The sequence below is a fragment of the Lichenostomus cassidix genome, chromosome 1, assembly GCF_008360975.1.
Source record: "Lichenostomus cassidix isolate B80296 chromosome 1, HeHo_3.0, whole genome shotgun sequence".
Taxonomy (NCBI): Eukaryota; Metazoa; Chordata; class Aves; order Passeriformes; family Meliphagidae; genus Lichenostomus; species Lichenostomus cassidix.
This window is the reverse complement of record NC_139479.1, coordinates 85571072-85598811: the sequence shown is the minus strand read 5'-3', so window position 1 is coordinate 85598811 and position 27740 is coordinate 85571072. Positions and strand designations below refer to the sequence as shown.

The following is a 27740-nucleotide window of genomic DNA, read 5'->3' as shown; positions in this document are numbered from 1 at the left end:
AGACAGAATGAGGATGTCCACCTTCAGGTGAAGTTGTAACTAGAGGGTAAATTATCCAAGCTGCATACTCTGCACTGCTGCCTCTCAGGAAATGGAAACACAGGGGTGCAGTGCCCAGGAAGAGTCTGGAGGACATGGTGGTGGTGTCAGTGTGGAATCACCTTATGGCTGGGGGAATCTGTCAGAAGACTGGACATCCAGCTTGGGCACATGTAAAGTAGAGATTTGCTAAAATATGTGGGAACTTAAAATGTCATGCTTTATTTGGAAAGGCCTTACAGTGGAACAATAAGGGGAGTTGGTGTTGGTAGCAGGAACTGCCCTGGAAAAAATTCTGTACCCAGGAGGATCAGACATGGCTGGGTGGATGGATGGGTGGACAGAGGTGATGCATGGAATGGAGGTGATTTGAAAGGTTTTTATTCCAAGCACTGAGTAATGACTGGATGAGTGGAAGATCACTAATGTTGCTTTTTAAAAGCTGAGGATGCTTTTTACAAGCTGAGGATAGTAGCTGATATGCAGATTTGGCTCTCATCAGATACTACAGACAGGATCCAGACCAACCAACCACAGGTGAGATGAGATGAGATGAGATGAGTTTTTCTACTAAGTCCCCTTCAGTCTGAGTTGGAGCTATATAGTCCCATATATCCCTTCTCAGTGTCCTGGCACCCACAGCCTTGAATACCACCTGAATATAAATGCAGGTGGAGAACTGTGATACATGACCTTTACTCTGCTGTCGGTGGGAGCAAGTAAATATTAGCTAATGTCATTAGCCTGGAAAAGATATTATCTCCATATATTAACTCCCCTACTCTTTGAACCTAGAAGCATCTGAGGGGGGTATTTAGGATTGCTCCAACCCCTCAGTACATGCAGTTCTCTCCTCCAGTGTGGATCCTGTCAGCTGTCTGTCCCAACCCAAGCTATGGGAGCACCACTGCTCCTCTTAGCCCTGACCCTATTCCCAGTGGCAGCGGCAAGCCTCGAACCGTGAGACTCTCTTCTTTTGGTTTCGGGGGGCTTGGTGGAAGGGCCTGTGGTTGAAGGGTGGTACTGAGGTGCTGCACTCTTGGGCATCACAGAGCTGGATGGTGGGGGCCTCGTTCCCTGGGAGGCTGAGCAGAAGCAGCTCCTGCAGAGTCCCTGGCATTGAGCACTGCTGCAGGGGCAGCCCCTGGTGCTGGCTTGTGCAGGCACTGCACTGCTCACACCACTGAGCCCCAGAAGCCACAGGAGTCTTGTCTGTTTATGCTGTGCTGGTGGGGAGGGGAAATCTGGCATGAGGACTGAAGCTTTGTGCCTCAGCCACTGAGTGTTTGGCTTCATTCCTCACACAGCCTCACTCTGTGTGCTTGCAACTGGAGCATCGTGCCCTGGGCAGCTGTGTCCTGGCTGGTGGCAAGGTGGTGACAGAGATATTGGGAGTTCTCAAGCTCCACACTGGGCATATTCCTCCTTTCTGGTTTGGAAAGGAGCTGTGCTAAACTTCCTTCACTGCAGTCCTCCAGATATTTCTCACCCTTGGTCTACCTCCTCATGAAAGCAAGAGAGATGGATTCTTGCCTCTTCACCTCAGCCTCTGGATTGTTTTTGAACATGTATTGCTCTCTTCTAGTCACTACATGGTGGTGTTCCCTGCTGTCATTCAGCAGTCCCATGAGGAGAAGCTCTACATTCACTTCAGCTCCCTAACTGAGGCCGTCCATCTGGCTGTCACCTTGCAGACAAAAACCCAGAATCACACCCTGGTGGAGCAGGATGTGGAGAAGCCAGGCACTTTTCAGTGCATCACCTTCCAGGTGAGTGTAGATGTGGCTACTCATTTGACAGCGGGTGTTTTCACCTTCACACGAGAGCACAGCACTTCTCTGGGTACACTCTTCTTTTCCTTGCCATAGGTTCCAGGCAGGTTAAGTACATTTCTCTACCAGTGCCAGGCAAAATGCAACAGTGTCCTGGAGTCTAAGAAAGTAGGAAATCTTTCCTGTGTAGAAAAAAAATCTGTTCTCTTGATCTGTATCAGCACATTTCACCCTGCATAAAACCTGGTGTTAAATACTTACTTTCAGTTTACTCAGTGTTTGTAATATGCTTGTATATCACAGAAAAAGTCACTGCATTGGGAATACATTCTTTACATCCTTGTTTCCTCAGGAGCCTGCCCCTTCAGCTCCAAGAGGAGCATTCTGCTCTAAAGCTGCATCTGCATTGCCAGGTGTAGCTGCAGTCTGCATAGACACTGAGCTTGCTTTAATTTAGCTGATTAGTGATAGTGCTGAACCCACAATGAACTGAATTTCTGGATATTTCTGGGGTGGCTTGAGTTCCTGTCATTGCTAACTGCTCTAGTTAGCTTATCTAGACACACTGACTGCAGAACCTTCAGTTACATTTCTGGAGAGCTATGGAGTTGTGTCTGGTGCTGAGGCTCCACAAACTGCCCCTGTCTCCCTCAGCTCTGCACAAAGTCACTGTGTCTGTGCTCTGATTGTCCTGCAGATTCAGCAGAATTCAAGGAGGGGCTGTAGTCACTTTTGGTTTTCACATCAACACGACAATGATTAACTAAGAGTTTGGTGCCAGCCCTTAGGAGAGAGAAGTCCTGGTTCTGGAAAGCTAAGGAAGTCTGCTGTTAGCAAAAAAAAAAGCCACCAAAAAGTCCTTCTCCTGCTGAGCTCAGTTTTTCTGATGCTGAGATGTCCTCTGTTTGCCTGATCAGTATCTCATCTCCTGTTACTCCAGACCTGACCTTACTATGGTTTTACTTGGTTCCATAAAACTCTCACATTTATGTTAAGTGGGAGAATGACATGTTGGTCAGTTCACTCTTAAGTTCATGAACAAGAGAAAAGCTGTGACTGCTTCTCCCTAGAATCAGAAATGCATTACAGAGTCCTACAGAAGAATTTGGACTCTGAAGTCTGAGGATTTTTAACAGTGAGATGATCTGGGATATATTTTTAACAGTGAGGATTTTTAACAGTGAGATGATCTGGGTCTTATATCTGGGATAAGATGCAAAGTCTCTGATGAATTTTTTCCATTTCCTTGTGTCAATCAACCTAGGTGCCAGACCTCATGTTAATTCCCAATGATTCCACGTCACAGGTAAGATATGTCTCTTGTCTGCCTCTCCTCTTACAAATTAGAAGGTTTCAGCCTCTTTTGTGCTAGAGCCATGTTAATGTTGGAGATGCAGGGTGGGAAGGATAGTAAAGAGCAAAAAGAAATGTGGAAAGAGGCAAACATGGCAAGCAGAAAGGCAGAGAAAAGGGAATGAAGAAGCTGGACAACAGAAAGAAGAATATGACTAGGGAAAGGAGAGACTTTAATTACAGAAGATGCAAGGAGGAGGGGGACATTGGAGATTTTGGAAGGACAAGTGCCTCTGGTTCTCTTTCAATCTCTTTGTAGTCTGAGGTAATTTCTTTTTTTTAACCTGACAGGCAGAAGAGGTGGTTTTTCTGCATGTCCTGATCCACAGTGGAGACAATGTTCTCCATGAGGGTCACAAGAAAGTTCTGGTCAAGCCCCAGAAGAATATAATTCTGATAGAGACAGACAAAGGCTTATACAAACCTGGAGAAACAGGTAAGGCAAGAAGGCAGCATATGGAAATGGGGAGGGAAGGGTCAACATAGCAGCCACATCTGGAGGGTTGTAGGAGCTGGAAGAAAGGTTGTAGGAGATCCTAAGGTTGTAGGAGCTGGAAGAAAGCAGATCTCTATTATCTGATGTTTCTAGGAACAGTCTGAGTCAGGATGTTCCCCTCCAACTTGTGCTATGCTGAATTCCCAGCCTGCTGCTCCTGGGTGTATTTTGGTGTCATATCTCTAGTGAGACCTAAAAGGAAAGCCAGGACTCTTTGGGACACTGGACAGCCTTGAAGACCGTTGTTCATATTTGAGTAAAGCCTAGACTGACAGTTCCAAGCTGTAGAATTACGGAGAGTCCCCACAGTCTTCCTAATATGAATGGAATACAGACAGATCCCACTACAGACAACCTCACTGTTTACCCAAACTTTGTAATCTTCCCAGGTAAAGGCAGTGGGTTCCTACAGCCCACAGCTGCACATAAGCCTCCCAGACAAAGTCCTCTGGGGTGGGAGATGCTGGTGTGGGGCTGTTTGGGAAAAGACCTGAAAACCTCTTAGGTAAACAGACAGACATGAATACTGAAACACAGAAAAGGAGAAGCAGGTTTGTGCAAGAATATGTTGCAGGCAGAATGCTTTACTATGGTTTTCTTTATATCTACAGTGAAATTTCGAATTGTGAACCTTGATGAGAACCTTAAGGTCATTAAAAATGAGGTGAGTATCACTTTGTGTGTTTCTAGAGGTAGGAGCTTCAGCATGAGATACATTAAAAGGCTCATCAAAGAAACATCTCCCTTCATGCCTGTTGAACTGTAAGAATAAATTATCTTTGGAGGAAACCAGCCATCCACTGGTCCCTTGGAGAAAGACCAGTGTAAGCTGGCACAGAGGGAGGAGGAGATATACTGTGGGGTCTGGATGGGGCAGAGCTTTCCAATCAGGGGCCCATGACAGGCAGAGTTCTTTATTCTGGTTCACATGGATGCTGTTTTGCTCTGTACAAAACTGACATTGTGTTTCTCTTGTTTTTACAGTATTCCCAGATATGGCTGCAGGTATGTGACAAAGAATTGACCAAAGGGATATGTCTGACTCTTCTACTGTGATCTTTCACTCCCAGAGTTGTGCCACAAACTCATAAGGTTATGGTAATAGGTCAGGTTCAGCTGAAGGTTTTTCTGTGTGGTCAGCCTGGGCTCTTCATTCAGACCAGTATCTCTGTGGTGCACAGAGCTCAGCTAGAGGCAGGGCAGTACTGAGCCTTTGCCCAGCATCCTGCACAGAGCACAGAGCACAGAGCACAGGGACAAGGACCCAATAGATGCAGCACAGCTGCTTCTCCTGCCCATGGTGTTATGATGTGACCACTTCCCAGTAGCTATACTGTACTTGGCAGCCTTTGTAATTCCAAAGTTTAATAAAATAATACTGGAGGGAAGTGAAGGTATTTGGAATCCTCTCTACTGGGGTTAGGCATTGTAGTGCCTTCTTGTGGCTGAGTGTGGCTGGACCTGCCAGGTCCATGTGCTCCCAACGTGGCTTGGTGGCTCTGCATGTCCTTTCCCAAACAGGATCCTGAATACAACCGTATTGCTGAGTGGCAGAATGTAAAGTCAAATCATGGAATTGTGGATCTATCCTTCCCCCTGGCATCTGAAGCATCTCTTGGGAAGTACACCATTTCAGTGCAGCAGGACATGGCTCAAAAAACCTTCAGTGTGGAGGAATATGGTGAGAGTTGAACATCAGAGGGGAGGGAAAAAGCAGTGTGGATAGCTGGAGTGGTGAGCAGGAGGATGTTCAGATTGGGGACAAGGATGGATGGGTCTGTGTGCACACCTCACATTGGGCTGGAGGTTCTGCAGCTGCCTAGGGTACAAAAGAGAGGCTGTGGGCTGACATCCCATTCTATTTGCGTCTGGGCCTGGTGATGAGCACTTTTTGCTGCTCATTGTCACCCTTTTCTAGGCTAAGTTTGCCATCCACTCCAGTCAGCTGCTGTTATAGGAAGTGGGATCATGTCTTGGTCCCACTCATTTGCATTGAAAGACAAAACCCTGTGCCATTTAAGTGTTTATGCTTGACTGAGCTGGAGCAAAAAGCAGTCCCATGTGCAACTGTAGCAGCAAATACAGGGTGGTGTGGCTGGAGGGAGTAAACCTATTGCAGCATGGTGATGAATAACTGAGGACATTACTGTCTCTCTCTCATTTGGACTGCAGCTGTAACAGAACTTGCTGTCAGTGTCCATACCCATCCATACTGTACATTGTTTTTTTCCTCCATCCTTATCTTCCTCTCTTCCATACAGTGCTGAAAAAATTTGAAGTGAAGATTCAGCACCCTCCATACATCACTACTTCAGATGAGGAATTTCAGCTGGAGGTCTGTGGCAAGTGAGTAGATGATATTGTTGTGATCTCTTTGCCATTTGACTCCAGATTGCTCATAAACAAGAAGTGCTCTTCCAGTTGTCAGTGTGATCTCCTTGCATTACCCTGTGTCTTGGGGAGACAGATCACTGTCTGGAACAGGCTCCTTCTCACACCTGGTCACTTACTGTGAGGCTGAAGCATACTAAGGATGCTGGGTATAGTGGGTGGAGAGGGATGGAAAATGATTTTGAATGATGAGCTAAAGCTCCTGAGCAAACAAGGACCAAAGCAAAGCTCTCCAGGCTCTGCTTCCCCTGATGAGGATGGGAGGTGTCCTAGATAAGTATTTCTGCTGACAGTCAGCAGACAATCTTTTGGTGAATGTTTCTCTCCTTTGACATAGGTATACCTATGGGAAGCCTGTGCAAGGTGAAATAGAAATTACTATTATGACATTCTCCACGGCCATGGAAGACGATTTTACAAGTTCCACAATGAAGAAGCAAAAGAGCTCAGTAGGTGAACAAATAGAGTGAAAAGTATCATGTGCTGGAAATGTGTTACTTCCCCCTTAACCTGCCTCAGTGCACCTCAGGTGGGCACCAACCTGTTCAGTCTGGTGTCTTCCCAGTTGCTGGACATGATCAGACCATTGATTCCTTTTCCTGTAACCCTGCTGCTTGAATAAGTGCTCTAGCTGCCCATATCTGACTCCATGCTCCAGGAGAAGGTGTAAGCTATGGGAAGCAGTGGGACCTTTCCAAGGGTCTGTATCATATTGTATGCAATCAGATCACCCCATCAGATGTGCCTATCCAGATCACCAGCCTGTTCAGCCCTGTGACCACTCTCACCAATAAGCAGGCTATCAGAGCATCAGATGGGCTCTGGATCCATGCCCTCTTTCTTGCTGTATCCCTGCACAATGGGTCATTTTAAGCTTGCTAGTGTCTGGTCTGAAATTATGTCCATTGCTGGTTCCACTATCTTCTCATCTGTGTCCATTATATTTTTGTGGTTAAGCTTCGCATTTGTTTTTTCCCACGGGTTTCAGATGCAGCTCTTTTGGCCTGAGAGCCACAGGAAAATATTTCTAAATGTCAGACCAGCCAGCAACGAGCCAGAATATAAAAATCTAGCTGGATCTCTGCAACTTTTAAAATGCACTCCAGCTGGAATGTTGTACAGTCTTAGCTGTGCAAAACACCAGCTGAATGCCAGCTCCACATGGCATGTAAGAGGCCCTGGAAGGTTCTGAGGAGCACTTCACAGGCATGGCTAGAAACACTGGCTGTACCCAGGCTCTGCCTCAATGCTTGGCAAAGCTCTTGCCATCTGTAGCTGGCAGGATGCCTGTGTTTAATATGGCCATGTCACAGGAATGGTCATGTCTGGAAAGCCACACTGTCAGGCTTTATTCATCAGGGCCACAGCGTTTCAGGGAGACCTTTAGCTCACATAATGAAACTCATGCTCTCTCAGCTATGGGATTTGGGCTGAATCCAGTCTCCTGAGTTTGTCTGGGACATAATTAACCCTTATGTGATTTGCCTGAAGTACTTTTTTTTTGCCACTTTTTTAGTAACTGTTTAATCCAAGCATATTGATTTTATTTTCTGCCTAAGGTATTCATGATGCATTTCTGCAGTCAAGATTTGTGAGCTTTCCTCTGTTCCAAAAATATTTGGAAATACTTCTTTAGGATTGCCTGACATCTATGGAACAGTTTGTCTTCCTCCACACCATGCTCTTTCTCTCTGTTCTCCTCTCTCTCTGTAGACAAATAAGGATGGCTGCGCTACTTTCACAGTGACGACAGAAAGTCTGGAAATAAATGAAACTGACACCCATGTAATTGCAGTAGGAAAAATGGTAGAAAATGGAACAGGTACTGGTGGAGCATTCTCTTCTTTGTGGGTAACTTTTTTGGGTTTGGTCTTTCTGTGGCAGTGGAATTCCTTTTGAAAAAGTAACTTGAGGGTTCCCAAATCTTCTGTTGTGGTAATGTCTCTATACTAGTACCTCTTCCACCTCTTTTCCTAATCAGATTTCCTAATCCTCTCCACCATTCACCTCCCTTAGCATGTGTGTAACTTTTTAGTGTTTACCTGGAAACCAGGGTGTTCCTCAGCCAGTTGCAAAGATTGTTTGTGACTAAACAGTCATCTAGTTTCCCTTTATCTTCAATAAACATAAACACCTACGGGGTGCAAGCCATCATATCATGAAGCAGGAAGCCCAGAAAGCTTGAGGGAATCATATCCTAGAAGAATGTATTTTCGCTCCTATATTTAGACCTTGTAGATGTTGTAAGTAGTGGTGAAGTGCTTTTTTGTCTTCTGCTTCATAAGAGCATTGCTTAGGATTCAACAGATTTTTCATCTCCCCACCCAGGAAAATTTTCTGTGGAAACAGCTCTAATTCCTTTTGCAACGATAACGAAAGTGGTGGAGTTTATCAACCTCCATCCATTCTACAAACGTGGGATGCCATACACAGGGAAGGTAACATGCACAGATCCCTCTTCTGCTGGGAATGCATGACAGTTTTAACCTTTTGTAGGCAGAAAGCAACAGTCTTTGGGAGAGTAAATGCTGCTCTGCTGGCACCCAGAAACTAGGAGTGTACTCTCCTGTAGAAGAAACTTTTTCTCCCCATTCTAACATAGTATATTTCCTGGATTGGAATTTTGGGGCCAGCTGCAGTTTCTGGAGGCTTCCCCAGGAGAAGCTCCTGAAACTAGTCTATGCATATGGGATGGGGGTGGCATCAGCTGGCACATAACATTCCCTTTGGACAAAAGCTCATGGTAACTTGGCAGAAATCTCTAAAACCTTGTGTATCAGTTCACTGGCAGTCATTTCTGACTTGGGTCCCGTGGGTGATGTATGACTGCTGTCCTGGGGCTAGAAACACTTCCACTAACCCCAGAAGTGAGGGCAAGGAACAGCAAGAGTTAAGTAGTTGAAGACAAATCTCTTTCTGATCATCAAAGATCCTGCAGCATTGTCCAAGAAGCAGCTCAGGATCTGAGGAATTCTGCTTTGCCCCCAATAGAGGTGTCTCATTTGCCTCTATTACCATTTTTTTCTAGTCCTGAGCAGCTTCAAGTCGTTGGGCTTGTGTATTTATTGGACTTTTATTTGGATCCTTCCAACCTTCTGAAAGCTACAAGGGCTGAGGGAACCCAGTGGTAGAAGCAATTAAGCACAAGCAGTGCCTTAGAGTCAGGCACAACAGGGTATTAACTTCCTCCCCTTCCCTACAGATATTCTGCCACAGTGCAAAGTCTCCCCTCCGAAACGAAACAGTCCATCTCATAGTTGATGTCAATGAGGAGAAGACACAGCTGTCACTCCTCACAGATGACAAGGGGGAAGCTCACTTCACACTGGATACCACCAGCTGGAACAGCACATTGGTTTCCCTGAGGGTGAGTATCAGCCACTGAAAATCTTTTGTCTGGGGTGGGATGTGTCCCATGAAAAGATAAAAGAGGGAAAATGAGATTGTGGGCAAAGTTACTAGGCTTAGATTTTTGTTAAAACTTTGTGAAAAAAAGCCTCTTAAGAGACTTTAAAATATTTTAAAAAATTAGGTTTTTAAGCATACAGATGTTCAGTCTGCCATCAGCTCAGGTAATAACAGTGTTTCAGCAGGTGTACAAGTTCCCTTGCATCACTTGATACTAATTGTGTTGCCACCTTGTGTTTCTGTGCTCGGAAGGGAACCTACAGCCCTCCAAGTGATGACAGTCCAAGTTCTGCTGAAAGTGAAACAGAGGACAGCTTCCACTGGCTGAAACCTTTCTACTCTGAGAGCAACAGCTTCCTTGAGATCAAGGCCAAGGATGATGTGATGTCTTGTGATCAAGAGCAGGAAGTACAGGTGGATTATATCCTTTCCCAGAATAAACTCAGCCCTGAAGAAGACCACATTGATTTCTACTACTTGGTGAGCACAGAAGACAGCTGATTCTCGGGGCAAGGTTATGCTTACTGACATTTTACCCTTTTCTCAGAGCACAGAAATACTCAAAGGGAAAGTTTAGCTATGCCTAGACAATCAGTTTGTGTGTTCTGTTCTGCCCAAACCTTCACCTGCTTTCCAGTTTCTGGATCTGCTCCTAGCCCCCAGATTCATTGCTTTGTTATCCATGTCTTGACCTAAGCTTGGCCAATAGATGCCTGCTGTTTGCTCTACTTATTCTTTATGTTCACATGGATGGCAGTGGAAGGGTAGCATGAAGTCTCATCAGTGTCTGAGACAGCCTGTCTGAGAGCTAAGAGGCAATCCCCCTGCCTGTATCTTCGCAGGGAAAAGCCTGAAGGCCCTTGCACAGGGCCTTGATGCACACCAGAGGTATGTAATAGTGTTTTGATTAAGTCCACTTTCAGGAAAGTAAGTCAGAGCAAGGGTGACTGCAGCCTAGCTGAGAGGTTGTGAGTATCTTGGTTACTGAACTGGGCTCATTCATACAATCAAAAAGTACTGAATCCTAGTAATGCAAAGATCTGTGTTCTCTGGGTCTTAAGAGCAGCAGCCTGCAGCTTCAGAACTACCTCTGGCTTTGCAAGTAGCCACACCTTCTCACTGCCTAACCAACACCTCTCCAGTCCTATCAGGCTATACTATCACCATCTCTGCAGAGCTCTGGAAATCGTGTCCTGCCAGAGGAACTTCTGCGGCAACAACTGTTAGGTGTCTTTCTCTCTTCTTGTGTTCCTTTCACATTCTCTTCATGCTCTCAGAATTCAGACCCTTGAACGGCACTTCTCTTTACTCTTCAGGTGATAGCAAAAGGCAAGATCCTTTTCAGCAGAGAGAAGAAGGTGCCAATTACCCAGCATGAGAGTGAGTAAAAACATGAGAAGTGTCTCATAACACACCCCAGAAAACTGACCACTCTCCAGTAACTCTGTCTGCAGGTGTTATTCTTACCTACAAGTGGGAAATACTAAACTGAGTTCTTAGTGGTCCTAAGACCAGCACAATCTCCTCTCAATTCAGTGTCCTTCTAGGCAGCTGTCCTCCTTCTGTCTTGTCTGAAGATCTAATAGCCAATCTTATAATTTTGCTGCTAATTTGTACCTTTTGAGAAGACAACAGTCAAAGAAATTGCTGGTATGCTTGGTTTATTGTAAATTTGTGACATTGTCTGTGTGGGATGTTCTTATCTGCAGGTAGAAATTACTAAGTCTCCTCTTTTGATTGTTAATGTGTGTCCCATCACTCCAATGATCTGATTCTACTGGATGTTGTCCCTCTCTTCCTTGCTGCTCTCTTGTGCAGATCTGCAGGGCTCCTTCTCATTGACTCTGCCTGTTGGCAATGACTTCCTGCCTGACATCAAGCTTCTGGTGTATGCTGTCTTCTCGGATGGAGAGGTGGTGGCTGACGTGGAGCAGTTTGAAGTAGAAAAGTGCTTTAGACATAAGGTGAGCAGAAACCACACAAGGAGTGTCACAGCATCGGTGATGTGCTCTGATCTGCTGGGGTTCCTGGTGCTGTTATATCCTCATCCAAATGGTGTAAGCTGGATATACCCAAAACCTGATGCCCTGTATTTTTGGCTGGGAAACAAGACAGGTAACCTCCTTCTTGCTGAATTCCTACTCCTGCTCTCCACAACACCAACTGGCAATCTGTGCTCAAGGAGTAAATCAGGTTCCCTTGAACTCTGTTTTCTCCCTCCCTGCCATTACTGACTTGGGAACACACTGTCCCTCACACCGTCCCTAACACCTAAGAGAAGCCTGTCTGCTTAGCTCCCTGGATCAGAGGGTGGTGGATGTGTGGTGGTAGAGGAATTCTGGCTAGGGCTGTGTGCACTGCAGCCTCTTTAACCTTGGATTTACAAGGATTTCTGTAACCAGTGGATTTCCAGGATGGCCTGATTCAGCACCTCATCCCTCTTCCCTACCTTATTCGAAGCCTTTCCCTCTGCTGCCCAGATATATAAGAATCAGAGGGTCCCACTCTCCAACACTAAGCCTCCAGACATCCTGTCTTCTCTTGCAGGTGGCACTGGAATTCTCACACCAGGAGGAAGTCCCGGGATCAAAAGTCAGACTGAACATCAAGGCTGCTCCAGGGTCCTTGTGCTCTGTGCGAGCTGTTGACAAGAGTGTCCTCCTGAAGAAGAACCAAACCCTAACAGCAGACAGGGTGAGTGCAGCCTGTTGTGTTCCACTCGCGAATGTCTGCCTCCCTTCTGTCTCCATGTATGGATGGGAGGAAGCCCATAGTAGATCCCATCCCAATGTGAGGTGGCTGCCCTGCCATTCCCCTTCTTCAGCCTCTTCTGAGCAGTTATTGGGTGATCACTTTCCTCACCATCAGCTCTGTGCTGTGAGCCTCTGCCTGAAGGTGGTGGATGCTACATGGCACTGCAGGGGTAGGCAGGGAGAGCTGCTTCAAGGAGATGCTGGTGTTTTCTGCTTGGAGGGAGAGTGCATAGCAGCTTTCCTCACATCCACTGTCTCTCTGCTCTTCCATCTTCCACCAGTCAGTGAGGTTAAGCCTTTGAAATGGAATTTTGCCCCAGCAGAGTCCTCCTATCCCTCTGCCCCACCACTGCTGAATTATAACCATGTGACAAATCAGTGGTTCTGAGCAGTTCTTTAGAGAAGAGTAGCTAGAGGAGAGCACTCAGAGCCCCCAGTGGCTGGTCAGAAGTGGTCAGTATTTTGTCAGTACCCAGGCGGATTCTGAGAATCAGAAGGGTTGGAGGCACTTACCTTAAAGCAGCTGTGTGTTTTAGAGGAATGAATTAAAATCTTGGAGCAAAAATACTGCAAAAATTGAAAATCCTAACATAAATCTACAATGTGTAACAGAGATAATAAAACAGGTATATGCCTTGTGTGAAGTTGTAAGTTAAATTATATCAGTCCAGAGTGTTACAAAGAAGCCTCACCAAATCCAGGGGTCACACTATACCTGTTGATAGGGCCCACAGTGCGATCTGGTTTTTCCATTTCATGGGGGTACTGTCCTGGTGCAGAGCACTTGCATCATCCACTAACAGGTATTTAAAATAGTAATCTTTAAATATGTAGGTCAGATGTGCCAATGCCTTGCATTTAAACTGAATCATGCATTTTTATCCTAATTTTGCACCCTAGTGTTGAAAGGCTTGAACTGTCTTGCAGACTAAAAGCTTGGCTACATCCACTCCTTGAATTTATGTCCTTTAGTACATATTATTCTATATATGTCCTTTAGTATAAGCTGGGCCAGTGCCACCTTCCCCAACTGCAAATCTCTACAACATGCAATAGAGAGCTACACCCAAAAGTTTGACCCACACACATGCTTGTTGGCCAGCTCCTTTTGAAGGCCTCTGTTTTTCCATTGCAGTTGTACGAGGAATTCTTTCAGGACAGCTTCACGGTTGGAGGACGAGGCTTGCCTTACCGCTTGGAGGACTTTGAGGCGTACCCTTGCCTGCCCCAGCAGCCCAGCCTCCACAAGAAGGCTCATATGGGTGCACCATGGTACCAAAGTGAGGCTGATGTCTATAATCTGCTTAAGGTGAGTGCCTACACCTCCTCCAAACTTCTCCTGACCTAGTGGGTTCCACTATGCCATCCTGAATGCTTACAAGAGTTTACTCTTAGGAAACTTCATTGCTACAAGTGGCTTGTTCAGTGCAGCTACACTCATTTAGGGACCGTGGGGAAAGCTGAGTAAGCATAGTACAAACCACCTGATTAGAGAAAGACAGTGCAGAAAAGAACAAATTTACTTAAGGCTACCATAACTACGAAGGGGGAGTGGCAAGAATACAGCAGTAGTACCTGAGCACCTCACCATATTCTGACCAATCCCTAGCTGACTGTTATTTCATTGACAAACTACTTCACTCTGTGTTTCATTGAGTGCCTTCTTACTTGTCCTCAAAGCAGTCTTAATAAAAGGAAGTCTTTCACAGTTTGGCTTTATAGCTAACTGTCGAGACAAACAACAAAATAAACTAACGAGCTAACAAGCATGATAGGCAGAAAAGTGTTAACGTGTCTGCTAACTGAAGTGCAAGAAGTGCTGCTTCTGGCAGAATGCTCTTAAAAAAATATATGCAAGTAGAGGCACCTCAAAATAGGAGAAGAGGGTAACAACATACTGAAAATAACCCAACATGTAGTCTGAATTGCATGGCTTTCTTAAGCTGACAGAACTCTCCCAAACAAGTACAGACCCTGATTCCCTTCAAAAGGCATGTTACTGTGCTGTCTCCTAGATGCTTATTCCTTGGACTATGTCTCATTCCTAGGGTCAAGCCTATGAAATGCAGATCTAGTTGAAATCTGCTTGAATGAGAAGCAATAATTTGTCACATATTCCTCAGATGCTGGTTTGCATTCCTCATGCACTGGTCAGAGTCTGAGCCTGTAAATTTATGCACATAGATATAAACAAGCAGCATTTAAAAGTGTTTCACCACTGGCCACCAGCCCCCATTTGATGCCCAAGATCATGAGATAGTTTCAACATTCCTTGTTCCCTTTTATTTATCATTGATTTACTGTCTTTACTACTTTCCCAGAAATTGCGCATGAAAATATTTACCAACACTAGAATCAAGAAACCTGTTTCCTGTGCACGTCCAGACTTTGTGACAAGGATGTATCTAAGGAAAGACAATATGGTTGGTAAGGAACAGATATCTTCTTGAGTGAAGGGGCTGCCCTGTCCCAGTTTTGGCCAGCCTGCAGCTGAGACAACTGACCCCATCCTGCTGCATTTCTTGTTTGTGTATGAGAGCAACAAAGCTTGTGTCCATTTCAATGGACCCAATTTACAAATAACAGATAGAAGTTCAAATCTCCATTTTTTCTCGGTGTCCCTGTGTTCAGTGTTTTTCATATGAAATGTAGTGTCCTCCTTGCCAGCACTTTCATGGATTATTTAAAGGAGTGTGATTCCATTTTAGCATGCCGTCTCCCCCTGGATCCAGACCAAATTTGGATTAGTCAGACGAAGCCTTGGGCTAAACTCTATCCAGCTGTTTCACCCTAAAGCGGTGTTCCCCAAAGATACCCACACTGTGTCAGAGTCTTTTTGAAACACCAGCTCTGTCCACTCGTCTTCTGTGTCACAAAACATTTGTGGTTTGTGTTTGATTGCTTGTGAAAGAAGAACTAATTTCACCTGTAGCTATATATGCTGTTTTCTGAGGTATCACCTGCTTTCTATTAGGCAGCCCTGCTGTCCATGCTGATTCTGAACCTCACTCTGAGAAAAAGGAGAAGCCAAAACCACGGACGCTTTTCCCAGAGACCTGGATTTGGGATTTGGTTTCTGTCGGGTTGGTAACAGCCTCTGCCCTCCTTCCCCAGGGATACCCCTGGAGTTTTCTGACTGCTTCTAAGAAGTCCTTCTCTTCTGCTTCCTGCTGTAGGGGCAATGGACAAGCATCTCTCCAAGTTGCTGTACCTGACACCATCACGGAATGGAATGCCAATACCTTCTGTGTTGCCGATAGTGGCTTTGGTTTCTCGCCTCTGACCTCTCTTACGGTCTTCCAGCCTTTCTTTGTGGATGTATCACTGCCATATTCTGTGATCCAAGGAGAGACTTTCGCCCTAAAAGCCACTGTCTTCAACTACCTCAAGGACTGTATGCAGGTGAGTTCCTCCAGGCAGGTTCCCCCAATTACACAGCCTCTATCAGAACAAAAATTTGAGTCCAAAAGCAAGCTCTGAGCTCCTCAGAAGCCCTAGATATTGGCAACTCTGCCATAAAGCAAAACCTTGCACTTTGTGACCCAAGGTATTTGCTGCTTGGTGCCGTGCCTGTTGCTAACACTATCCCAACCTGTGCTTGTCCATCCAACCCTGCTCAGATCCACACCACTCTCATGGAGACCCCAGAGCTAAAGGTGGATGCCTGTCCAAGCTGCCAGTTCACCAGCTGCCTCTGTGCCAACGAAGCAAAAACCTTTGTGTGGAATGTGACAGCAACCAGGCTGGGTGAGGCTGGGCAGAGGGATGCTTGGCAGCTCGTGGGAGGAGGGGTGGAATTTGCACATGTCTGCATGTCTGGAACTAATGCTTGTACACCCAGCTGTCTGCTGCAAGTGCTCAGCACTGTGTCCCTGTGCTCCCTGCAGGCAGGGTGAACGTCACTGTGAGCAGTGTGGCAGAAGAGTCACACAGCCTGTGTGGTAACAGGATTGCTCTGACACCTTCGCAAGGAGGAACAGACACAGTGATAAAATCTCTGCTTGTGAAGGTTGGTCACATCTCAGGATGGAGAACCCCTGGGGACAGGGGTTTGTCCTCTGGGGCAGTGAGCAAGAGGCTAAGAGGAGGCTTTGCCCCTTCTTGGACATCAGACAAACTTGCTAAGGCAGGGTGACTTCCTTTCCTATGTTCCCTATCTGAACTACTGTTTCTTCATCTGCAGCCAGGAGGTGTCCTACAAGAGAAGACCCAAAATGCCTTTCTCTGTCCTTCAGGTAGGGGACAAAAATTCCTGACTGCCATTGATCATGAGACCAGGATGGAAGGGACAGGGTTACTGCAAATACCCAGAGGTGGGGGAGAACTAATCTGAGAGCAAGCACTGGTGGCACCTTCCCTACCTGGGAGAACAACCACTATAATTTGTCCATGGCAATCTTTTACCTGGCAAAATGTCCTGTATTGAGGCATTTGTTTGCAAGTCTTGGCTCCTGTGACATGTCGTCACATTAAGCTTCACCTGGCTCTCCTCGGATGTTACACTTGTGTGAGAGGCTTCTTCCATAGGATAAATTTCTGGATTCTGCCTTCCTCAGATAACACCATCTCTGAAGAGTTCTCCCTGACTCTGCCTGCAGAAGTGCTTGAGGGATCTGCCCGAGTCACGTTCTCTGTGATTGGTGAGAAATGCTTTCCCTGCTTTTGGGTCCCTAGTGAAAAAAACTTGCACAAAACTTTGGCCTTACTGATGCCCTGACCCAGCTCTTCATGAGATCATCTGTAAGGGGTGTGATGTTGGCCTCAGAAATGTGGATGAAGTAATATTTTCCAATATTTATTCCTCTCATAAGGAATGATTCTAGATTATCTTCAAGTGTCTGGAGGAAAAGGCACAAAACAGGAAATCCTCTCTCACTTCTGTCACTGCCATCTGCCTAAGTGAACCAAAATCATTCATTTTTCTTGTCTCTCCTCTCAAATGCAAGGTGACATCATGGGTTCAGCTCTTCAAAATTTAGACCAGCTGCTAAGCATGCCCTTTGGCTGTGGTGAACAGAATATGGTCCAGTTTGCACCAAACATCTTCATACTCCAGTACCTGAATAAGACTAAACAACTGAACACAGAAATTAAGGACAAAGCACTGAAATTCCTGACAACAGGTAAGCATTGTCCTCCTTCCTTCTGCTGCAAAGTGAAGTTGCTGTAAATCAAGAGTGTGGGACATGGGTCTGGAGGGGAGGTGAAGGGCAGGAGTGGGAGAGACTGCCAGAGCTGTGAAAAAGGAAGGTATCAAAGACAAAAAAGGGAAATGTCTCATGGAAAGAAAAGTGTGTTTCTGAAGAAAGCAGGACTTCTGTCTCTGCCTGTAATCGAGGTACTAAGTCTGCTTTTTTGAGAAGGGTGTGCATAATTAGTGATTTTCATCATTATGTGATGTCTGTTTGTTCCCTTATCAGTCCAAGGCTGACAGAGCACCTTGTGAAAATAGAGCATCAGCTGCTATTACATGGAATAAAGAGTGGCCTTTGGAAATGTATAGGAGTTCAGTAGCTTAGTGTTTCCCCATATTTTAGAAAACATATTTTGGGGGCATGTCAAATCTCTTCAGTATAATCTGAATTTAATATAGTGCCAGTGTCTGTGTCTGATGTTGTAATGTGCCTCCTATTTCAGCCTGCCAGTCTCCTTGTCCTGCTGTGCTGCAAGCTCAGTAGCTTCCCTTGGACAGGATCTGACTGCTTTTCTTTCTCCCGTTTTCTCTTGTGCTGCAAGCATGTACTGAGAACATTTACCTGGGAGAGGGGAGCCTGCCCAAGAGAATGGTGGTGGCAGAGAGGCAAGACAAAGGGTAAACAGTAAGGCTGTGAGGAAGGTGGAGGGAGAGCAAACAGATGCAGACAGCATTCTGCCCTCAAGGCTCAAAGGCATGGCCTTGTTGCTTCCTGTACCTCCCATAAAAAGTGCTTTCTCAAGTCCCAGCAGGGCTAGGAAAAGTGCTGAAAAGCAAACAGGGTTTCATTTGTGTCTCCTCTAGGAAAAGCCTTCCTCTTAACTCCTACTCCTCTTTTTATTCACAGCGAGGCCCTTGAGGGCTCCCTGGCACATGGGGAGCCATGGGGTGGCTGAGCATGTCACCCTTCTGCAAAACAGCAGGGCAGGTACCCACAGCACTTGCTCCAAACAGCTCCAGGAATTCAGAGCAGCCATATGGCCACTCCAGCGATGCTGTGCAACTGCTTCTTGTCACACTGATGCTGTGGGGTGCAGGGGGAACTGGGAGTGCTGTGCCTGTCTCAGTGGCTCCAACTGAAGCCTTTTGCTGGGAAGGCATCTGCCCAGAGCAAGGACACAGTTTGAGATGCTGCAGGCCCTCACAGTCAGAGTCTTGTCCTGCTGTCACAGGTTACCAGCGTCAGCTGCTCTACAAACACGACGATGGCTCCTACAGCGCCTTTGGGAAAGGTGATGAGCAGGGCAACACATGGTGAGTGACCAGAACTGCTGTTGGCATCCTAAACCTGTTGTCCTTGCTAGTTCATCTCCTGGGTGTGACATGGGATCCCTCTGCTCTGCTCACAGGCTGACAGCTTTTGTGGCCAGGTCCTTTGGCCAAGCCAGCTCTCACATTTACATCGACAAGGAGCATGTGCACAGCGCTCTGCTCTGGCTGCAGAAGCACCAGCTGCCCACTGGCTGCTTCCAGAGTGTGGGGAAGCTCTTCAACAATGCCTTGAAGGTATGGCTGCCAGGCATGGGGGTGGGAGCAGCAGGAACACAGAGTGAGGCACAGGGTTGCTTCCCCAGGCTTTTCCACCATGAACAGTAGCAAAAGCAATGTCCCCATGGCCTAGCACAGCTAAGGCATCTTCTCAGAGCAGAATGAAAAACATGGCTTAAACCAGCTGTCATCTCCTCTGTGTGAGGGTTTAGACTCTGCTAGGCTTTCTTAAGTTTTACTCTAGCCAAAAGATAGCTCAGCTAATAGGGCCAAGACACTACAAGGGCACAGGGAAATGAGAAATATTTTTATATTTTAGTGCTTGTCTGGAATACCCTGGCTGGATTCTCCCTCTTCTCATACCTTACAGTGCACAATACTCTGTGTGCTCTAATACAGGATTATCTGAAGACATAGTTGTCCCTCCACTGCCCCAAAAATATGACTTCTCCTGGAGCTTGGCATCCCTCCAATGATCCCTGATGCCAAACTCTTGGTGAGCATGCCTTAGAGCTTAGGTACTGAACAGTGTGTGTGCAGTGTGGCAATACTTGGGTTCATCGCCTCTGTAAAAGTATGAATAATCCACACTGGTCAGATTGCAAAATTGCCCACATTAAATATAAGGCAGATTTATGAAAGAAAACAGGCTGCTACATTAGTAAAGCAAAGAGTTACACATTTTCTTCCTAAAATTTTGATGCAGTGCAAAATAAAACCAGAGTGTATGTGTAATTTCCCAGCTTGAGTTTTCAGTCTGAACAGAGCTTTTTGGAATAGCTTTTGCACTCCCACCTGCCTCACACTTAAAAAACTTCTTCTATTCAGTGTGAATGATGCTGCTTAGCATCTTAGCCCAATTCTCCCCTCTCATTTTAGTTGTATTCTTGTCTCATACCTGAGCACATAAGCAGAACCTCCCCAAGAATGTAGGTCCTGTGAGGTGAAAAGCAGCTCCTGAAAGCCTCTTTAACACATAATAATCTGTAGCTTCTGACAGTCAGATGAACTATGTGTAAACTTGCATAACTTCTTGTGTGCAAATCCTGCATCACAAAATCTTTGTTCAAGTGTACAGCTGTAACATATTTAGTAAAAGTAATTAATTAACAGTTTGCTTAATGACTTTCTATGAGAATGGAAATCTATGCTGTGTAAATAACATGGCTGAGACTGCCCTCAACACCTAACTTTCATGATATTCATCAAGAGAGCCTGGAGTGCTTTCCTGTCCAAGAATGCCTAGAAGCATGTTGCTGTACTCCCTCAGATGCAGTTTTATGGCTGTACAATGACAGACAGGCAAGCAGGGGTTGGGTTTGTCCCTTTCTGATAACTGTCTGTGTGCTTGCAGGGCGGTGTGGATGACACGATCTCATTAACAGCATATATCGCTGCTGCACTGGTGGAACTCCCTCTGGAGAGGAATGTAAGTCATGCCTGAACTCTTGCAGGGCTTGGGAACATGCTCCACCATTCATTCCTCCCCTGGTCAGGGGCTTCAGGGAGTACCCAGCTGGAGCTGGTGAAAGGCTCTGTCATTCCCACCTTGGTACACAATAAGCTAAATAGGAAAATTTTAACTCGATGAGGAGTTCTTAATATAAATGGCCTGATTTGCAGGCAAGCAGAGCACTTGCTTTTCCCAGCTGATCTCAGGGGAAACAATTGTATCTGAAAATAACAAAGGGCTTGCAGGGAGAGGCAGTAGTTTTCAGTAAACTGATCAACAGAGCTAATGGAGAAAAACAAGACCACTATTCAGGCATGAACTGCCCCCCCCCCCCCCATCCCCAAATAAAAGCAATGATCTTCAAGACAAGTGTAGACTGTTCTAGGAAAAAAGAACTGATATTCCAGGCTTAATGGTACAGTTCTAAAAACAACGTCATACCTCTCATGATATGAGACCCACAGCATGTGGGTCTGACAGTCCTGAGCCAGTGTGTTACCAGACACTTCCTACAGCTGGATTTTCCAGGGTATTAGCAATCCCCTATTCCATTGATATGTCCAGCATGCCTTTGCTTTCAACCCATAGTGAGTGATGCTTTGACCACTCCATGCTCCACAGCCCTGGGAGAGATGCTAGCACTGAAATACATCATGGATGTGTCTGGAATAGATGCTCACAACAACATGTTGTTAGGTCAGAGGAAATTCACTTGGTTTGGTTTCCTTTTCCAGGACACCGTGTTGGATAATGCCTTACATTGCCTTAAGAATGTAAAACTTGATGAGACAAGCCTTTATGTCAAGGCTTTGATGGCTTATGTCTTCACTCTGAGTAAGGACATGGAGATGAGAAAGCAGCTCCTGGATTTGGTAGAGGAGGAAACTGGTAGGTTGTTGCTGTTTGGTCCCAGAGATTATGACTGTGTTTAAGGTCTGATATCTGTAGCATTTAACTGCAGTAATTTGGGAAATTTAGCTAATTTCAAATAGGCTTTTGTCTCAGAAAATCATAATTTATTGAAGCTATGAGAACCTCTAGTTTTCTCAGACCCAGTAAACAATTTTTAATCAAAAGGAACACAGGTGATCCATGTTAAACTTGTGCAGTCAAAATGCTTTTTTGTGTTGTGGTGCTCCTGTCATTCTTCAGCAATTAATGCATAGTACAACAGATCTTGCAGAGGAAATTTGTTTCACCATGTCTATTCAGCTGCTGGTCAGGACATTTAACTGAAAAATTCAAACCTTTTGACTGCTTTCCCATTGCTGCCCCCTACTACCACTGCAGCAAAGATTCAACTGGACTCAGATCTATTCAGTGTTTGTGAGCTTGGACCTGAGGTGGCAGCTCAGCCCAGCTCTTCCTTAAATTGCCCTTCACTGTGCACTGCCCAGTGAGTATGACAGCAAAATAAGTTGGGTAGTCTTCCTCCTCCAGTAGCCTGACAGCAATTCTCCCTCAAAGAGTGAGAAGTTCCTGTGCAATAGGTACAACTGACTGGAAATGAGTCCTAGAGCTTTTCAGCCCAGGGGGTCCTGTTACTCTATGCTAGGCAAATGCAGAAACAGCAAAAAGGCTGAAGCTTGGAGACATAACTTTGAATATACACAAGGATCTACAGTTCTTCTCTTCCACTTATTTCTTCCCCCATCAGCACAGCTACTGACATCGCAATCTGATGATGAAAGTTCTTCTCCTGTAATTGAGACAATAGCCTACATCATCCTGGCTCATGTCTCCAAACCAGACTCGTCACACAATGAAGCCTCGGTGAGCAAGCTTGTGCGCTTGCTCACTGGACAAAGAAATTCCTTTGGAGGATTTGCTTCCACACAGGTAACAAACCAGGGAAAATTACAGGGGGAAAGAGGAGGATGTTGTGCCTGGAGTGATGTGCACGTCTCTCATGCGCATGTCATTCTAGACCCATCCTTTTCAGACAAAGCTATGACCCCTGCTTGGGAAGGGGAGTGCCATGGGGAAACTCTTCTCCATGTAGTGTAATCAGGATTACTCAGGGTAATCCTGGGACTGCCAAGCCCAGAGCTCACAAACTGCCCTTTTGAAGTAATAGAAATCACCCTGCTGCCTGTGGCATAGACCCTACCTATGCACTTGGTGGAAGAGAGCCTGCCTGTGTCAGAGTGTGAATCAGGGCCATGAGGAGTGTGGTTCTCCCTGCAGTCCCTGGACTAGTGTGCTGAGTCTTGTCCTGCATGGCCCCACAGCAGAGCGACTCTCTCTCTCCCTTCAGGACACAGTTGTCAGCCTGCAGGCCCTGGCTCAGTATGCAGCCCTGATTCCTCAGGAGATGAGAGATGTCAGGGTGACAGTGAAAGGCAAGGAGGCTTCTCCACTGGAGTTCCATGTGCACAGGAACAACAAGTTGGTCCTGCATCAGGCATTTCTCCCTGCAGACACAGGAACCTACACCGTGCAAGCGACGGGCAGCGGCTGCGTTTATGTCCAGGTGCGTATGGGTAAGGAACAGAGCTCTTGAGTTTTGCCCCTGATTATAGGAGTCATGTTTGGCTTCAAGAAGGCACTATAACCTCAAGTCCTGAGCAGGATTTTGCTTTCTAGGCAGAATTGTGTCAAACTTGAAGGTACTCAGGTGTACTTTGTTGACATGGTTTCATGCAACCATCTCTGGTATCTTCTGGAATTGTCTCAGCTTTGCTGTCTCATGCTACAGAGTCATGTCATTGTTAAGAGACCACTAGATCTGAAGTCAGGAGTAATAAGAAACAGAAGAGTACCTGCTTCCCTTTTGAATGTATGTTGCTGATGTCACTGCTTCAGGAGCTGGATACTGTGTATCTTCTGACATGATATTTTTTGGGTTGTTACCATGCACAGAGATGAGGAGTGATGTAGTACCAAGGTCTTCTTATTCTAGTACACCAACACAACTGGTCCTCCTGGAGAATACCTCTTATTTTTCTGAAAGTTTTTGTAGTGGTCCACTTATGAAGCCATCCATGCAGCAAAGAACTCAAATCACTCCCTGTGAAAATCTCCATTGCTGGGTCACTTTTATTTAGATGATGCCCACAAGAGAATCTTATGATGCTCACAGAGAATCATCCCTCCTGCTGAGTTGTCTTCCAATTTTTTGTTTTCTTTCTTCTTTCTTAAGGGGTTTGTAATTGTTTTACCAGTATTTTCCCCTTGAGATCCACAACAGCTGAGTAGTAGCATGTCATGAGTGAACACTCTTACACTTCTTTATCCTTGTAGGGCAGTGTTTTATCTCATGTGCTTCCTTGAACCTTAACAGTACTTTTTTTTCTATGAGAGTGAATGAGGACTTGAATCACAGCTAGCTGAGTCTCCAAGTTTTGGGTTGCATTTGTGTTTGCATTTGTGTTTGCATTTGGGATGCAAACAGCACATCTCTGAACAGAAAGTGCATCTGGGTCCAGCTGTGTTAGCCACTGGCTACCAATCCATTAAAAGCTGGAGGCACAGGTAATCCTTTAGCTCATTCAGGGAAATTCTGGGGCACTTCACAGGGATGTTTTCTTCCCCACCAGAACACTTTGTATTATAACATCCCACCACCAAAAACAGAAGAGGTCTTTGTCCTGGATGTGGAAACAGTACCAAGAGAATGTGATGGTGTCAGGAAGGAGTTTGACATCCATGTGTCTGTCAGGTATGAGGTCCCTTGAGACTCTTTCTTCAGTGGAAAAAAGTGTGAAACTAGTTGTATGACTAGAACCCCATGAATGCCTCCTGTCTGTGGAATCAAAGTCGCAGGGATGACTCTCTTCTTCTGCATAGATACCAAGGAGATTGTTAACTGAGAATTAAGGCCTGGAGAAGCATGGCAATGCACTGGCAGTGTCTTGCAGAATGCCAGCAACTATCTCAGGCAGCACGGAGCAGCTCAGCAGCTTCCAGAGCAGCAGCAGCTGAGCTCCCATGTTGGGGGACACTTGGCATCCTGGGCTGAACCAGCCCTGAGGTGCATCTTCCTGTAGTGTGACCCTCTGCTGGAACTAGACAGCAAAACCCCCAGTTTCTACCCATATTTCACTTGCCTGCATCTGTCTAGGATGAGAGTCTTGATCCATATTCTCCATGCCTTACTGTCCATACTGAAAGAGAACGACACCAACATTGCCATTCTCAGCCTGTAACAGCAGAGGTCATTTCTGCCTGTTGGAGAGGGCAGTGTGAAGCCATATTATTTCCACATTAATCATTACACATTTGCTTGTACAATCTGTCTCCATACTGAGTGAATAGATGGGGACCATTTTTTGATGCTGGTTAGCTTTCATATCACTGTGGGGCAGGGCAAAGTTTGGAAGGGTTCATTAGTATCTCCTAGAAATGCTGTGGTACCTTCCATATCTAATGTGCTTCTCTCCTGACTCTCTTCAGTTATGTAGGGGACCGTGGGACGAGTAACATGGCCCTGGTGGAGGTGGAGATGCTGTCAGGGTTCATTCCTGTGCAGAGCTCTGTGAAAGAGGTGAGACTTTTCCTTTGGCCTTTCTTGAAGGTGTCAAAAGCTATTTTCCAGATGGAGCTCAGTCAGAAATATCCAAACATTTAAGAACTGTCAGAGAATGGTATAATAGGCATCGCAGGGCAACTTTCCACTCGCACAACTGGTTGTGCTGTTTTTAATGTTCATAGTGAGGATTGCAGACACAGTAAGAGGTTAGAGAGAAGATGAAAAAGCACCTAGTTAAAATCACTTGGGGTGCACTCGGACCTTTTGCAGTTACCAGTGCCATTTTTAGGGATATTCCATAAAGTGGTGTTGAATCCCATAGAGTTTTCAATTACATGTTCCAGTGCTCCAGGCAATAGGTAGGAAGATCCATCATAGCCTCCTACTAACCAGCTTTCCCTTTGCTACAAGTGCTGAAAGTAGGAACACAGCCCAAAGACACATGTCCTAAATATGATAAAATATTTTTCTAAGGCTTGGTTTGCTCCCAACAATCTCAGTGCTGAGGAAGGCAGACCTGACTAACCCCCTGACTAGGCTAAGGGCTTTTGTCAACAGTGGTTCACTGACAAATACCAAATCTGGTGTGAAACAGGGAAGGCCAACAAGCTGATGTTAACCAAGCTCATCTCTTGCTCATCTCATTCCTATACAGCTGGAGAAGGTACCCCTTGTGAAAAAGACAGAAATAAAACCAGACAAAATCACAATCTACTTGGAGAAGGTAAGAGGAAGACCACAGGGAATTGCCTATTCAAGTAGTAGCAAGTGAAGTACTTTGCACTGTGACTTTCACAGATCAGAAATACAAATCTCTAGGCTGGTCAAGCAGCCTAAACTTTTCACAGAAGAGGAGGAGGGTGGATGAACCTGGAAAGAGAAAAAAAGCTCTGATGCAGAAAGATTAAAGTTAGTATGTAGGCAATTTTGAGATGATCAGTGTATTTCTGCTCACTTCCATTCTTCTCTCCAGCTGAGTGAGAGTTCTCTGAAGCTTAACATCTCAGTGGAACAAGATGTTGAAGTGCAGAATCTGAAAGCTGCAACAGTGCACATCTACGACTACTACAAGCCAGGTGAGATTTCACTGACTTTGGCAAAGAGTAACTATTGTACCCCCACTCAGACGTAATTCTGTCTGTGACCCTTATTCCCTTGACTCCCTTATTCCAGTGCACTTCCTCCTGCAACTTCAAGCTTGGGTTTCCTCTGTACAAAACTTCAACATTCAAGTAGCCACTTGTTTAGAAAAGTTCTTGAGACAAGACTGCCTGGCACTATGATTGTGTTGGGCTTGTTATGTTTTCCAAACGACTGTGTTTGTTTACATCCTCTAGCTTCAAGCTAAAAAACTTCCTGACTATCTGCCATGCCTTCTCTAGCTCATTATCTCTCTTGAGAATACTCAGGCATTTATGTAAAATCAGTATTACATAATGCTACCCTGATCCACTAGAAGGTGGAATTTAGTTGCATGCATTTCATGTATAGTGTAATAATCCTACCATCCATTGTGTCCTGCCATCTCAGAGGATAATAGGAAAATAATTTGTTACCTTTTAAAGATCTAAATTAACTATCCGCACACTGAATAGAGGTCTTGTTGACATTTTGAATCTCTCTGATTATTTTGTGCTCAGTATGAGACAAAACAGCAGATGGAACATTAAGAATTATTTTTTTAGAAGAATTTGAGAACAAAATGGAAAATCTGCTGCTGGAGATTTAGAAAGCAGCACTACATATTGTATGCTAAATTCCATTCTTGTTCCCAATTCCACAACATGGCAAGAAGAGGAGGACACTTTTTAATCCAGCCATTACCGAGCTAAATATTATCACCTAATATGCTCTCTCTTTGCTATTTCACCATGTACAATCATTTTTGTGCTTAGTACATACAAGTTAAAAAGAGTTATCTGACATGAAAATGCTAATTATCACGAAACAAACAAGGCTACCAGGACACATTACTGAAAGGTTTTTTATTTACAAAAAATGTCTTTGCATTAGAAGGTATCACAGTGCATAACGTGGTTTTTGCAGCTGTATGGGATATGTGTTGTGGAGACAGACTGCTGGCCTGACCTGCCGTAGTCATTTCTTTGTTCACAGTCTGAGGAGTGAAAAATTAAGGTAGTGGGATAGTTGTGCTATAGAGAAAGAAGCTTGGCACTACCCCACCATACAGTCCTGCAGCTCACCACCCTTTCTCTTTTGTTTCTACAGATGAGCGCACGGCAAGAGAATATGCTTTCCCTTGCAGTTCAGGTTAGTGCTAACAGGCTGCCAAGGTGGGAACAGCTGAAACAGAGCAGAGGACTGCTGCTAAGCAGGCAAAGCATCCCACCTCTGCTCAGCATTTAATCCTGTCCCGGCATGTAGATCCTTCTTGGACTGCAGGTTGAATTGGGATCTACTCACTAGTTGAGGGCACAGTTTCTAGCCCAGGTATTAATCTCAATGTAGACTAAGGCTTGAGCATACCATGGAAGGTTACAATTATCTGTTTTTATTTCATTTCCATACAGTCCTCACATATGCAGTCTTCATGGTATCCCCAATCTAAGTACAACTGATATTGCAAAAAAAAAGTACAAAAAAAAAAGTACAAAAGATATTGCAACTCATCCCATAAGATCTCTTAGTCCATAGATACCTTCCTAAAAATTCATCAGTCACTTTACCTTTTCTTTCCTCTTTCTTTCCACAGATGCTTCAAAGAAGGTTTCCCCCTAATATGCTCAGACACTGCATCCTGAGTTTTCTGCCTCCATAAGGAAAACTTCATTGCTCTGGCTCTCCTTCCCTGCTGTGTTAGAAACATCATCTTTCCTTTGCCCTAAGTTTGCATGTGAAAACTGGCTTAATACACATTAGTTTGGGAGCAAGTAAAATAAAGTATGTGGAACCTGGAAAGAA

The 27740-nt window shown here is 45.2% G+C and overlaps 1 protein-coding gene across 2 annotated transcripts; it reads left to right on the top strand.

The window, feature by feature from the left end:
- Window positions 1-6: 6 nt before the first annotated feature.
- LOC146445076 (alpha-2-macroglobulin-like protein 1) lies at window positions 7-27740 on the top strand. Of its 2 annotated transcripts, XM_085067076.1 has the most exons (38): window positions 7-212; window positions 542-576; window positions 1625-1808; window positions 3076-3117; window positions 3456-3600; window positions 4272-4324; window positions 4645-4665; window positions 5182-5341; window positions 5922-6006; window positions 6389-6500; window positions 7765-7873; window positions 8380-8489; window positions 9254-9418; window positions 9712-9939; window positions 10776-10839; window positions 11278-11423; window positions 12007-12153; window positions 13348-13521; window positions 14534-14639; window positions 15187-15295; window positions 15389-15614; window positions 15833-15959; window positions 16100-16221; window positions 16396-16447; window positions 16769-16852; window positions 17159-17335; window positions 18579-18660; window positions 18756-18912; window positions 20249-20323; window positions 21082-21235; window positions 22005-22186; window positions 22605-22820; window positions 23887-24008; window positions 24743-24833; window positions 25474-25542; window positions 25792-25894; window positions 27048-27089; window positions 27532-27740. In XM_085067076.1, exons 1-38 carry the CDS (start codon window positions 135-137, stop codon window positions 27555-27557), a joined length of 4380 nt encoding a protein of 1459 aa, XP_084923202.1. In that variant the 5' UTR covers window positions 7-134; the 3' UTR covers window positions 27558-27740. The 2 variants fall into 2 exon arrangements, with proteins under 2 accessions (XP_084923202.1, XP_084923211.1); XM_085067085.1 differs by lacking the exons at window positions 7-212; window positions 542-576 and adding an exon at window positions 834-999.

Bases quoted from the DNA above. Each gene is read 5' to 3' on its own strand.
- LOC146445076 (XM_085067076.1), top strand. From the start codon at position 135: ATGGTGGTGGTGTCAGTGTGGAATCACCTTATGGCTGGGGGAATCTGT. The intron at 3,601-4,271 runs GTAAGGCAAGAA...TTATATCTACAG, and splicing joins ATACAAACCTGGAGAAACAG to TGAAATTTCGAATTGTGAAC. The intron at 9,419-9,711 runs GTGAGTATCAGC...TGTGCTCGGAAG, and splicing joins GCACATTGGTTTCCCTGAGG to GGAACCTACAGCCCTCCAAG.